Source organism: Podarcis bocagei (assembly GCF_964188305.1).
Source record: "Podarcis bocagei genome assembly, chromosome: 3".
Lineage (NCBI taxonomy): Eukaryota > Metazoa > Chordata > Lepidosauria > Squamata > Lacertidae > Podarcis > Podarcis bocagei.
In genome coordinates this window covers 60,217,609-60,232,552 of record NC_138127.1, presented here as the reverse complement: position 1 = coordinate 60,232,552, position 14,944 = coordinate 60,217,609, and the positions used below count along the sequence as shown (strand labels likewise).

Sequence of the window (14,944 nt, the reverse complement as noted above, 5' to 3'; positions counted from 1 at the left end):
TGGCCACACATACCATCAGTTTTTATTGGCTCCTTCCAATATTAGGCGGGATGAAGAAACCAATTAAAATCTGTATTGACAGAGAGTTCTGCAAAGGCTCAGTTTCATGCTGCTGTCAGATGAGCTTCACCAACTGGGGGGACAACCAGTCATGTTGCCGCTCTGCCGGTGAGTCTTGGGGAGGACCGCTCCCCCTGCAAGCCCATTCTCCATCTTGGGCCTGGGGGCGGGCCCCATACTCCACCTCAGCATATAAGGCTCCAAGGAGGCCTTGGGACATCGCTGCTGCCGCTCTGCCGGTGAGTCTTGGGGAGGACCGCTCCCCCTGCAAGCCCACTCTCCACCTTGGGCCTGGGGGCGGGCCCCATACTCCACCTCAGCATATAAGGCTCCAAGGAGGCCTCGGGACATCGCTGCTGCCGCTTTGCCGGTGAGCCTTGGGGAGGACCGCTCCCCCTGCAAGCCCATTCTCCATCTTGGGCCTGGGGGCGGGCCCCATATTCCACCTCAGCATATAAGGCTCCAAGGAGGCCTCGGGACATCGCTGCTGCCGCTTTGCCGGTGAGTCTTGGGGAGGACCGCCCCCCCTGCAAGCCCATTCTCCATCTTGGGCCTGGGGGCGGGCCCCATATTCCACCTCAGCATATAAGGCTCCAAGGAGGCCTCGGGACATCGCTGCTGCCGCTTTGCCGGTGAGTCTTGGGGAGGACCGCTCCCCCTGCAAGCCCATTCTCCATCTTGGGCCTGGGGGCGGGCCCCATACTCCACCTCAGCATATAAGGCTCCAAGGAGGCCTCGGGACATCGCTGCTGCCGCTTTGCCGGTGAGTCTTGGGGAGGACCGCTCCCCCTGCAAGCCCATTCTCCATCTTGGGCCTGGGGGCGGGCCCCATACTCCACCTCAGCATATAAGGCCCCAAGGAGGCCTTGGGACATCGCTGCTGCCGCTCTGCCGGTGAGTCTTGGGGAGGACCGCTCCCCCTGCAAGCCCATTCTCCATCTTGGGCCTGGGGGCGGGCCCCATACTCCACCTCAGCATATAAGGCTCCAAGGAGGCCTCGGGACATCGCTGCTGCCGCTTTGCCGGTGAGTCTTGGGGAGGACCGCCCCCCCTGCAAGCCCATTCTCCATCTTGGGCCTGGGGGCGGGCCCCATACTCCACCTCAGCATATAAGGCTCCAAGGAGGCCTCGGGACATCGCTGCTGCCGCGTTGCCGGTGAGTCTTGGGGAGGACCGCTCCCCCTGCAAGCCCATTCTCCACCTTGGGCCTGGGAGCGGGCCCCACACTCCACCTCAGCATATAAGGCTCCAAGGAGGCCTCGGGACATCGCTGCTGTTGTTCTGCCAGTGAGTCTTGGGGAGGACCGCTCCCCCTGCAATCCCATTCTCCACCTTGGGCCTGGGGGCGGCCCCCATACTCACCACCGCTACAACTCTAAGGACACTGCTGCGGCGGCAGCAAATGTTTAAACGTTTTATATATTTTAAAGTGTTTTAAAAGTGTTTTTATTTTTTACTCTGTTGTGTCACCAGAAATGGTGGTTTTTTATCCATGCATTTTTATTTTGTTTTGTTTTATTTTGGGTTGGGGTGGGATGGTCGCTGAGTGGGGTGGGGATTGGTTTTGTTTTGATGTAATTGTTTCTTTGTTTGTTTGTTTGCTTTTATAATTTGTAAATGGAGGCGAGTATGAGGCTTGGGATTCCTACTGTGGAGGGGCGAGGGAGGTATGGCGGTGGGGGCAGATGTCATAGGCGAAGGGGATCGAGATACGGATATGCTCGTACCCCTTCCAATCTGCGCCCCATCCCGAGAGACGAGGGTAGGGTGAGCAAGGATTACTCACCTCCGTCACTGGTGTTGTGCAATGCCAGGTCTATAGGCAACAAAACCGCCACCCTGCGAGATTTCATCATCTCACAGGGGGTCGACCTGGCTTGTGTGACGGAGACCTGGGTGCGTGAAGGGGATACTGTTACCTTACGAGAGATGGCGCCCCCGGGTTTTTCCGTCCTCCACCAGTCACGGACTGTGGGCCGGGGGGGAGGGGTGGCACTATTAATCCGGGAAGATTGTTCTTTCAGGGCTCTACCACCGCCATCGATCCCCGGCATTGAATGTGTTGGCCTAGTGTGGGGCTCCGAGGTGAGCTTGGCTGTCTGGCTGGTGTACCGGCCACCTAGCGCACCAGCAGCCACCCTGTCAGGCCTGCTGGAGGTGGTGGCCGGCTGGGCCTTGGAGTTCCCTAACCTATTGGTATTGGGGGACTTCAACATCCATGCCGATGCCACTCCCTCCTCACAGGCTCTGGACCTGGTGTCTTCCATGGCGACACTAGGGCTCTCCCAGTTTGTTTCGGGCCCCACACATCAAGCAGGCCACACGCTGGATCTGATCTTTGGCGTCGGTATAGATGTGATCATGTTTCCTTCGATGAAGGTGCCATGGTCTGATCACTATGCTCTGAAAGCCAGGATTGATGTTCCACCCCTACCCTGCTTAGGTGGTGAGCCGATTTGGGCTCGCCCGCGGAGGCTGATGGACCCTGATAGATTCCGTCAAGCCTTGCGGGACCTTTCTCCCCCTGGCGACTCATTGACTGAGCTTGTTGAGGGCTGGAATACCCAGCTCCTGGCAGCCATCAATGAGATCGCACCTAAGCGCCCTCTGCAACCCCGCAGAAACCGGGCTCCCTGGTTTACTGAGGAGCTCCGGAAAATGAAGCGGGACCTCAGACGGCTAGAGCGAGTATGGCGGGGTGCCCGTGACGGAGCCTCAAGAACATCTTATAGGGTTTTTATGAAAACCTACGAGATGGCAGTGAAGGCCGCTAAGAAGTCCTACTTCTCGGCCTCCATTGCATCCGCTAGCTCTCGCCCGGCACAATTATTTAGTATAATTCGGTCTTTAACGTCCCTTGAAGGACAATCAAATTTAAATAACAATTCGACACACAGCTGTGAGGCATTTGCGAGCTTTTTTGCGGAGAAGGTCCTGTCGCTCCGCCATGACCTCCCTGCCAATTTGGATACAATAAAGGAACTGGAGGCCCCTCGACTGTCCTCGGGTCCAGTATTGGACCACTTTGACCGGATATCCCCAGCCGATGTGGACAGATTCCTCCGAGCTGGAAAACCCACCACTTGTCCTCTCGACCCGTGCCCGTCTTGGCTGATTAGAGCGTGTCCAGACGAGGTGCGGGCCCCCCTGGGGGATATCATCAATTTGTCCCTTGGCACCGGGACATTCCCAGGCGAACTGAAGGAGGCAGTGGTGCGTCCGCTCTTAAAGAAAACATCATTAGATCCCTTAGATCTATCCAATTACCGCCCAGTTTCGAATCTTCCATTCCTGGGTAAGGTGATTGAGAGAGCGGTTGCTGAACAGCTTGGTAGGTTTCTGGATGAAACATCGGCTCTGGATCCATTCCAGTCCGGCTTCCGCGCTGGTCATGGGACCGAGACGGCTCTGGTCGCCCTAACAGATGATCTTCGTAGACAGCTGGACCGAGGCGGGTCGGGGCTGCTGATTCTTCTAGATCTGTCAGCAGCTTTCGACATGGTCGATCACGAACTTCTGGACCACCGCCTCGCCGACGTGGGGATCCAGGGCACAGTCCTTCAATGGCTGCGCTCGTTTCTCTCTGGTCGGGGACAGAGGGTGGCGCTTGGGGGGGAACTGTCATCCCGCCACTCCTTGGTGTGTGGAGTGCCTCAGGGTGCGATTCTCTCCCCGATGCTTTTTAACATCTTTATGCGCCCCCTCGCCCAGCTTGTCCGGAGTTTTGGGCTGGGCTGCCATCAGTACGCTGATGACACCCAACTCTATCTGTTGATGGATGGCCATCCTGACTCGGCCCCAGACACACTGATCAGATGCTTGGAAGCTGTGGCTGGATGGTTACGTGGGAGCCGGTTGAAGTTAAATCCTTCGAAGACAGAGGTCCTCTGGCTGGGACGGGACGATATGGGATTGAGGGGGCAACTCCCATCTCTTGCGGGGGTGCAATTAGTGCCAGCACCGTCCGTTAAGAGTTTGGGTGTAATCTTCGATACCTCCCTCTCCATGGAGGCGCAGATTGCAGCTATAACAAAGGCGGCATTTTTTCATCTCCGCCAAGCTAAGCAGTTGGCTCCTTACCTCTCTCGCCCTGACCTAGCCACTGTGATCCATGCGACGGTCACCTCCAGACTGGATTATTGTAACTCGCTCTACGTGGGGCTGCCCTTGAGACTGACCCAGAAACTCCAGCGGGTGCAGAATGCCGCAGCGAGACTCCTTACGGGGTCTTCGCTGCGGGATCACATTCATCCGGTGCTATACCAGCTGCACTGGCTCCCGGTGGAGTACAGGATCAGGTTTAAGGTGCTGGTTTTAACCTTCAAAGCCCTACACGGCCTAGGACCCTCGTATCTACGGGACCGCCTCTCCTGGTATGCCCCACAGAGGAACTTACGGTCCTCAAATAAAAACATCTTGAAGGTCCCAGGCCACAGAGAGGTTAGGCTGGCCTCAACTAGAGCCAGGGCTTTTTCGGCTGCGGCTCCAACCTGGTGGAACGCTCTGTCACAAGAGACAAGGGCCCTGCAGGACTTGACATCTTTCCGCAGGGCCTGCAAGACAGAGCTGTTCCACCAGGCCTTTGGTTGGGGCACAGCCTGACTCCCTCCTTTGGCAATCTTTACAATACTTTAGTTTATGGTTGCCATCAATTTTGATTTTAATTAATTCTTATGATGTTTTTATAATGTTACACTATTTTAGTGTTGTTAGCCGCCCTGAGCCCGGCTTCGGCTGGGGAGGGCGGGATATAAATAAAATTTATTATTATTATTATTATTACAGATGACCTCCATGATGGATTTAGGCCAGGCACCCCCAAACTTGGCCCTCCAGATGTTTTGGGACTACAGTTCCCATCATCCCTGACCACTGGTCCTGTTATCTAGGAATGATGGGAGTTGTAGTCCCCAAACATCTGGAGGGCCGGGTTTGAGGGTGTCTGGTTTAGGCTGTCCCTAAGGTACCCTGGACCTAAATTATTCAGGGCTTTGTATCTCCTTGTTACTATAAAGAATGATATTGCCAGGTGACTCTTTTGTATGAATGGTGATCTTTAAAGAAGCATCATTTATCCTTGACACACATATACAAGAGAGGATTTTAGGTCCACACATCTCCCCAGACATGTTATTTATTACTTATTTTAAAAGGCTAAAGCTTCCCCCCTTTTTTGCCTCTCTCTTAAGACACAAAGGCTGAGACAAGTGAATGCCAACATTTGTGACCAAATGTGAAGTATTTGGTGAGCTGCATTGAAAGGCCGGGTTCTACTTTTCAAGATGAATAAATAAAATTGCCCATTAGTAGTAGCATTTCCACTTGAAACCATTTTGACTTTCAGAGTAAATCGTGTTTACTACCAGGGGGTTAAAAACAGAAAGTGGAAAGATGCAAGATTCCCGTCATAGGCTGGTCCCAGATGTTGCCTTTCACTTCCATAGGCTGTCTACCCTTATTGTTTCTGCCATAGCTTGTGCCAACAAAGCTACTGCACTGACTTTAGTAATCTTAAAAACACACAGTTCAAAACCTGAAATTAATGATCTCAAAAGTGTCACATGTGGGACTTACATAAATTTTCATGGCAAGAATACATCTTTTCATTGAGTCAAGATGACACTCAAACAAGTGACATTTCATGATAAATTACTTTATTGTGCTGTGTTGCATTTTTAGGGTTTCCGGTCTACAGCCAAGATATTTAAAGTTCTTAGCTCTGGAAACAATTCATTATAAACTTTTGGAAAATGTTTACTTAACTGTTGTCACCATGTTTAGATTGATTAGCTCCATTAGCAGCAATTAATCATTTCCCTGCCCAAAGTTTTTTGTTGATTCTTTAGCTGTATTTCTATGTCTTTGTTTATTTTCAGACCTAATATGCAGTTCTGCCCTTAGAATGCTTTATAATATTATTTGCTGTCCTGGAATCATTCCTGATTTACATTAATACATCTAAGTCAGATCATGACCTTCGATTATTTTTGTTACCGTGCCATTGATAGTACAAGTAAAGGAATAGAGTGACAGATTTATGAGCAAGTTTTAAGGGCCATCCTCGAGTGGGTTCCTCCCTTTGTTGTCATACTGAAAAACAGAATGGTTTGCATGAATGGTTTGCATCTTATTGAGGCCACATGAATGTGTAGGCTCCTCAAGACGAGCTCTCGGCTGCTTTGTTCCTTCCTGGTCTTTTTTGTTCCTCATCCCACACTGTGATGAACTAAGCCGTGGTATGGCATCCTGTGTTGTCTGAACCAGGACTTGTGGTTAAGCTCTCTCCTCACTAAGCCTAAGGTACCGTCAAGGTTTATTCTTAGCTGCAGCTCATGGGTCGCAAGGAGAGAGCTAAACTATGAGCCTGGGTTTGCCCAACATGCTAAGCCAAACCTTGTTTTAGCTCAGCAAAGTACAGGAGTAAAAAAGACCAGGGATCAGCAAGGTAGCTATGAGCTTTTCTCTGGGAGACCACATGTTTGTGTGGTCCTGGTAATCCTTACTGCGAACGAGGCCTTTATAATTCAATGGCGTTTGGTAAATAAGTTTATATTCTGTTCACCACCACTAAGCATGTGGCTGCTTTAGTGTTTCTTGAGGGTACCTAAGGAACATCAGTTTTAGTGAAAATATGTGAGGTATGATGTGCAGATCAAGCCTACATGCTTACTCAGAAGTAGGTCCCAGTGGGTGGAAGCCAATGTAGTGCTAAGTCTCTCTTTCTGTCAGTGCAAAGATTTCTCCTTGAAAAGTGGGATGTTTCCTGCTTTCCTCCCCTGTTTCCCCCTAAATCTGTTCTAGGGGTTCCCCTCTGGAGCAGATTTGGGGAAAGCATGGGAAGCACTGGGGAGAGAATGGGGAAAGTCCTGTTACACAAATGGAGATTCTTGCACTGCTGGGACACAGCAGTTATATACCACACACCAATTTCAGTAGGACGTCCTCCCTGGCATAGCATCTACCTGACATCATAGAATGGGGATGGCCATGCTTGCCTGTGGCCTATGAAGTGTTCAATGGCCTCAACCTAATGAGTGGTAGGAGCGCAGCTTGCTCCAATAGCATAGCAGGGGTGGCTTGCCAGATGTGGTTGGACTCCAGGTCCCATAATCTCTGATCATTGGTCATGTTGCCTGGAGCTGATGGAAGTTGGAGTCCAGCAACACCTGGAAGTCCAGCAACATATGGAAGTCCACAAGTTTCCGATCCCTGATGTACAGGAATACAGCATTTATTTCTGCTTGTGATTTAGTATATAGTATGCTGTACCTGATGATGTGCACTCCATTTACAGCCAAATTGTGCCAGTTTTATTGTAGGGTCTCTCCACTCATGAGGGGGGTAGTTTGTGCAGCAAAATAAACTTTTAGCCCCCCAACTGCTCTCTGAATAATGCAGTGGCTCCCAAGAATGTGGGAAGTGACCACCTCAACAATAAAAGATGAGATCCTATAAGTCATACTGAAAGTTGCCCAAAATCATAATGATGTAAAGGTATCAGAGTATCCTCTTGCATGTCTACAATGAGATGCATGTCACCTGAATTTGCACTATTTTTAAATACATGGCTGAGACTCCAAGAGGATGACAGTAAGACAGCTCCGTGCGTGCAAAGGAAATGCTTGCTACTCTTTCCCCATTCAGTGATCTGGTTTTGGCCAAGAAACATAACAACTAGGGGAGGAAGCGTCCCTGAGTTTACAGTCTGGTTATGTTGTCAGTACATGCTCTTTTGGCATAAGCACTGTGCCAGCAGCAAGTATGCTGCCTGCAAAAGCATCTGCTGCAAATGCTTTGAAAAAGCTATGCTGCTTGTGCTTCTTCATTCCCTTCAGACACACATGGGTAGGGCTACGCTAAACCTTTACTTCCTTAATTTTGGAGGCCAGAAAGTAGTGCCCGGAGAGAATAACATTCCCTGAAAAAAGAACCTTGCAAGGAAAAGCCTATGCACATTTACTCAGAATTAAGTTGCACTTTGTTTAATGGGCCTTACTCCCAACTAAAGGTGCATAGGGTTGCAGTCTTAATTCATCCTTTTTCGTGGCTTCTTGCCACTGCTTATATCTATAGCTATTGCTTTCAATTAATCAAGCCAAAATGGTCATCTTATCAGCACTGTGTTCTTATAATTCTTAGGGACTAAAATGTCAACAAGCATTCAACCCATTCTTGCTCCCCTGCCAGGGTGATCATGAAACCTTGGGAACATGTGATACTACATCATCATCATCATCATCATCATCATATTTGTAGACCACCCTTTATCCGTAGATCTCTGGGTGGTTCACAACATAACATTACAATATAAAAACCACAAAATACGTAATAAAAATCAGAACAAAAGCAAACCAATAATCCCCCTTCCCACAACACATTTAAAAGGGCATCAGATGTCAATCAGCCATACTTAAGCTTTTAAGTGGATAGTATTTAACATTGCATACGTTCAGTTACCCTGTCCTGTGTTCCCAAAAGACTTTTCCATTGCCTCTAAACCTGCAGACCTCTTTGAGAGCTGGAATCTAAACTGTGAAAAGGAATGACTATAATTGGAAGGGGCCGACATCCAATCCTTCTGTTATACCCTTGAGTATAATTTGGCATCAAACTTGTTCCAAGAGAGATACAGTTACAATCCACCTTTAGTACCAATGTATAATTTGAGCCAAAAGTTGTAATCAGGGAAAAGCTGTTGCATATACGTAATGGGTTTTATTTTACTTCCTCCCTTCCAGCTGAAGTGAACACAATCAACGAGAGCACTGAGATCCTTCACCTTCCTGCTGTCATGACAGAGTATGTTGGTGAAAACACAGAGAAAAAGGCAGAATTCTGTGATCGCTCTTGTGAAGAGCTAGGGTCTATGTTTACGGAACTCACTGGACTGCGTATTGTTGTCAACAGCTTAACAGAAAAGTTAGAAAAAGTGGTAGGTATCACCAGTGTGTTCTGCTCTAGATGTCTGGTCATTCATTTGCAGCGATTGCTCCTCAAGATTAGCAACAACAAATGAACGGTCAAGTCACTGGCACTACAATAAATCCTTTGTTTGGGTATCTACCAGACATTGATACAGAGAACACTTATACATGTTGGAAACATGCCAAAGTATTGTATGAAAATTGTCTGAGAATAGTGGGGTGGTGTATTAGTTCTGATGTCACCTCAGGAGCTTCCCATGTTATGGGAGGACACACTAGGTAGAAAATTCTGAGTGCTGTGAAAGGGTGGAGTGGCTTCTGTTCTAGGTTCCAGCCATCCAGCCATGCCCTTCTTCAGGATGTTCCATTCCATTCTCCCTCCCTCAGCTTTCCATTCTCCCCACCCCACCCAACAATCAGTTAGCAATCTTCAGCCAGTTAGCCTGCTGGGGCTTTGAGTGTGTTTGTGTGCTGCCCAACACACAAGTTGAAAGACATTGCAAGGTGCTATATGTGTGCACATGAGTAGATCTCAGCCATGCAAGGAGGGGGAACTTCATTGGGCAGGGTCCCTGCTCACGAAAAAGAGCTATACCAGCTTACATCTGTAGGTGGGGAGAACTCCTGTCATCTGTTGAACAAGCAGACATCCGTAGAGCATGGCAATGATGGGCTAGACTGCTGGGCTCTGCATCCGGCTTCCATATGTTTTTTCAGCACATGGAATGATTCGTGTGAACCACATTAAGGACAGCCTTGATGCTGCTAAGACAATACTTTGTCGTGGGAGACAGCTGGATGATATTCTTTTTTCAAAATAAAAAAATTCCTTCCAGTAGCACCTTAAAGACCAACTAAGTTAGTTCTTGGTATGAGCTTTCGTGTGCATGCACACTTCTTTTTTCAGTTGCCAGAGAAAGGATGAACACACAGGCCCCGGGGTTTGCGGGGGGGGGGGGAGAAAGGGTGAAGAGAGAGGGTGACAATTGAGAGGACTAGATTTGCCTCCGTGCTCAAATGGTGTGGTTAGGTTAGTGCCAGGTGATTTGGCACCATCTAGATAACTGTGTGACACTGGCAAAACTGCCCTCTCTACCACCTGTGGGGTACTGTTGCACTTGCTGTTGCAAATATTGCATTCCAGCAACTGCATTTAGGAGTCTGATTACTGGGATGCAGGGACTTGCCGGTAGGTAGCTGTGCCTTCTGGGACAACGTCACAGAGGGAGATGAGGGAAGGATAAGTGACCCCCTACCCAGTTCCATGCTTACCCATCTCCTGGAAAACCGTAGTTCCTCGAAAGCTCTTGGTGGCTAATCCTTAAAGTATTTGTGTGCTGCACATACTACCACTGCCAGGGGTGGCATGTCCCATTTTGCTGCTTGAGGTGACATGGAACGTGCCTGCTGCACTGCGCCACTGCCACTGGCAGAGAAGCAGCATTGACATCAGCATCCAGCGAGATCTCATGAGAGTTCACTGAAAATCACCAAATCTCTTGTACTCTGTGAGATCTCGCAAGATTTTGGCTCCCACCTTCTGAGGTGGCTGCTTCACCCCACCTCATGAAGTCATCAGGCCAGCCCTGATCATTGCACAGTGTTAATGCATATGCAGGCACCTTGATAAATCATATAGAAAATACATGAATGTGCCTTGTTTGTCATTTCCTGGCTTTTGTTCCATTGTCTGCTTCAGTCTGTGTTATGAATCAACTTCACATAGTTGAAATAGACCTGAAGTAGTCTAGCACATGTCTCAAGAGTGAAATCATCTTCCATTTTAAGGAAGATGAGTGATACTGGAAGACAATCTCTTCAGTAGAATTTATGGAGATCTGTGTAAGCACTGCAAGCCCAGATTGTAACATTGCGCCCAGAGGAATAGTGCACTCACTGAATTGTTTGCTTCTTTTCTGGCTCAGTTTAGCTGGGTGAAAGAAGGAATCTGTTCTGAGCAGCCTAGCTTTCTATGCTGAGGGTTAGTGAGAGTTTCACTCTTCTCTGACTATGGTGCATTGCAAAACGGCCAATTCATCGCTACTGATGCTACCTGTTTCATTGTACAGTCTGAGGTGAATGAGAAAATTGTGTCGGAACTGCTTGGCCCCAACAAAACACTCAAGAACCAGTCGGCTTGTTGGCAAGATGGCCGTGAGTTTATGAATAATTCGCATTGGGTTGTGGACAGCTGCACGAAATGTCACTGCCAGGTAAGGCATCAATGAATCATTTACTCTTCCCCACCCAATCACACAGAGGGTTTTTTCAGCTCTGCATCCAATCAGGAGTACATTGGTACCTTGGTTCCCAAAATCAATCCATTCTGGAAGTCTGTTTGACTTCCAAAACTTTCGCAAACCAAGGCACGGCTTCTGATTGACTGATTGGCCCCAGAAACAATGTCGACAGCTGAAACGGACATTTGGCTTCCCAAAAACTTTTGCAAACTGGAACACTTACTTCTGGGTTTGCAACATTCAGGAGCCAATTTGTTCAGGAGCCAAGCCATTCGGGAACCAAGGTACCACTGTAATGGGCTATTTTAATAGGCATCAATCTCTTTCTGTTGGGCTTTGCACTGCCCTGTAATTTCAATAATAATAATAATAATAATAAATTTTATTTATATCCCGCCCTCCCCAGCCAAAGCCGGGCTCAGGGCGGCTAACAACAATCAAATAATCAGTCAAATAATCACACAATCTAAAATATTTCATTATAAAAATTAATTAAATCAAATTGATGGCAACCAATTAAGCAGAATTATGTGCAGGTTGCCAGAGGAGGGAGTCAGGCTGCGCCCTGACCAAAGGCCTGGCGGAACAACTCTGTCTTGCAGGCCCTGCGGAAAGATGTCAGGTCCCGCAGGGCCCTAGTCTCTTTTGACAGAGCATTCCACCAGTTTGGAGCTGCAGCCGAGAAGGCCCTGGCTCTAGTTGAGGCCAGCCTAACCTCTCTGAGGCCTGGGACCTTGAGGATGTTATTATTTGCAGACCGTAGGTTTCTCTGTGGGGCATACCAGGAGAGGCGGTCCCGTAGGTACGAGGGTCCTAGGCCGTATAGGGCTTTAAAGGTTAAAACCAGCACCTTAAACCTGATCCTGTACTCCACCGGGAGCCAGTGCAGCTGGTATAATACCGGATGAATGTGCTCTCGCAGCGAAGACCCCATAAGGAGTCTCGCCGCGGCATTCTGCACCCGCTGGAGTTTCTGGGTCAGTCTCAAGGGCAGCCCCACGTAGAGCGAGTTACAATAATCCAGTCTGGAGGTGACCGTCGCATGGATCACAGTGGCTAGGTCAGGACGAGAGAGATAAGGGGCCAACTGCTTAGCTTGGCGGAGATGAAAAAATGCCGCCTTTGTTATAGCTGTAATCTGCGACTCCATAGAGAGGGAGGTATCGAAGATTACACCCAAACTCTTAACGGCCGGTGCTGGCACTAATTGCACCCCCGCAAGAGATGGGAGTTGCCCCCTCGATCCCATATCGTCCCGCCCCAGCCAGAGGACCTCTGTCTTCGAAGGATTTAACTTCAACCGGCTCCCACGTAACCATCCAGCCACAGCTTCCAGACATCTGGTCAGTGTGTCTGGGGCCGAGTCAGGATGGCCATCCATCAACAGATAGAGTTGGGTGTCATCAGCATACTGATGGCAACCCAGCCCAAAACTCCGGACAAGCTGGGCGAGGGGGCGCATAAAGATGTTAAAAAGCATCGGGGAGAGAATTGCACCCTGAGGCACTCCACACACCAAGGAGTGGCGTGATGACAATTCCCCCCCAAGCGCCACCCTCTGTCCCCGACCAGAGAGAAACGAGCGCAGCCATTGAAGGACTGTGCCCTGGATCCCCACGTCGGCAAGGCGGTGGTCCAGGAGTTCGTGATCGACCATGTCAAAGGCTGCTGACAGATCTAGAAGAATCAGCAGCCCTGACCCGCCTCGATCCAGCTGCCTGCGGAGATCATCTGTTAGGGCGACCAGAGCCGTCTCGGTCCCATGACCAGCGCGGAAGCCGGACTGGAATGGGTCCAGAGCAGATGTTTCATCCAGAAACCTACCAATTTATTATTATTATGTATTTGGCAGGGTGCCTTTGATAAACTGTTATGATGGATGGCCACATATTCTTGGGGTTGAATCAATACATCAGTGGAGCAGACTGCCACTCACGCAATGGGATTTCCCCTTCCTCTTCCATAACCCTCCAGAGCAGATTTTGGAGGAATGTAAGGAGCTGCAGAGTGGCGAAGAAGGGCAATCTGCTCACCTTACCCCATGTTGAATTCCTTGGCCTTTAGTAGCCAGAGCCCTCCTCCCTCCCTCACCACTAACTAAATCTGGCGTCATCAACCCTAATAGGGATGCAGCTGTACAGTTTGGCCCACCTGCTGTCACTGATGCAAAACTACAAGCTTTATTACTGATCGACTAGAGGGTGTTATAGCCCGTTCTTCTGTGTGGTATCTCATATTGTCAGTTGCATAAGTCTCTGATGGAAAATAGCATGGTGCCAGTTGCACTTTTTGATGTGCATCTTTTGTCAATAAGGCAAACTTAGGTACTCAAGCATAATCCCTGCAATGAACATTTTGCCTTGAAGAGGGTTGGCCTGGAGGACCCTTGGATCCTGCCCAACTCTGCAATTCTATGATTATATTACTTTTTTCCTTCATTTGAAGAATGTCCTGCCAAAAGATAGGGCATTTAGATTGACTGATATTGGAGTAATGATTCCATGTGTTCCCCCCCCTTTGCACATACAGAACTCTAAAACGATATGCAATAAAATCACATGCCCAGCTGTTCACTGTGTCAGCCCCACTTTTATTGATGGCGAGTGCTGCCCTGTCTGCTCTCACTGTAAGTATGGCATGCAAGGATAGCTTATTGTTAAAAGCTTGCATAGTAGGGAAGTCTCAGCTTGAATACCTCTTGCTGGGTCTTCAAAGAGCAAGGCTGCAGATGATTCCAGCTAGACTTCCTATGTCAGTGTTGCACACTTAACTAGCTATACACTATGTGCTGTTACTGCTTGGCTGATCCCTGAACGTCTTGCCACCTGCATCATTTTCTTCATTTGATGAAAGTACCGCAGGGAATAACATATGACAGAAGGAGGAGCAGGAGAGGTGCAAGGTTTCTGACTTCTGGGATGATTGCCATTATGCTAAGGCAGGGATAGGGAACCTGTGACCCTCCAGTTATTGCTGAACTGTAACTCCCATCAGCCTCAGCCAGCATGGCCAGGAGTCAGGGCTGATGGGAGCTGTAGTCCACATTGAAGTGATCATCTTCATATAGGGATTTCCCACTTCAGTTTTTACAAGGGGAAGAGGTTGCCAGTTTACTCCTGTGTGATGCTAACGTTGCATTATACAAACCAAGTATATCAGTGAGAAGCCTTGAGAAACTACCTTTCTCTCAGAGAGGAGAGAGATTTGCATGTGGAGAACAAATTTTCAAATGGGACACTTAAAAAGAAGATGTTATTGAAGTAAATCAAACAAAAATAACAGAGGTACAAAAAAGCAACACAGTATATCTGGGAGAGACTTTCTATTAAGTTGGTATAGTACTTAAGACCATTAGGAAATCTACATATCACATTGCACCATGCAGAGGGAGTCCTTTGTGTCTACCTTAGCTGTATATAAGATAAATTCCCACCAAACCGCATAGAATTTTTCCAGGGTCCATCAAGCTTTGGTAACATGTAATTTATGAGTTCTTTTTTTCAGTTAAAATCCACATATTACAAGTCCTGTAAGGTTTTCCATTTGGGGGCAACTAAGGTTTTGGCAGCCACTAGTAGCCATGTCAAGAGGTCCTGAGAGCTGAAACCTTTCAAATTGTTTGCCTCATAGATTTTGTAAACAAAGCGGCAGTGAGGTTGGAATGTGATGTTTGAGTATTTTGGTCATTTCTTGACAATTGTCCAGAATTTGAATACTTGT

The 14,944-nt window shown here is 48.5% G+C and overlaps 1 protein-coding gene across 1 annotated transcript in view; it reads left to right on the top strand.

The window, feature by feature from the left end:
- The window catches only part of THBS2 (thrombospondin 2), a 52,378-nt gene that overhangs the window by 8,665 nt on the left and 28,769 nt on the right, over nucleotides 1-14,944 (top strand). Inside the window, exons 5-7 of the mRNA XM_081188198.1 lie at nucleotides 8,799-8,992; nucleotides 11,054-11,197; nucleotides 13,754-13,850. Coding sequence (XP_081044324.1) covers nucleotides 8,799-8,992; nucleotides 11,054-11,197; nucleotides 13,754-13,850 — 435 coding nt within the window. The remainder of the gene's footprint in view (nucleotides 1-8,798; nucleotides 8,993-11,053; nucleotides 11,198-13,753; nucleotides 13,851-14,944) is intronic.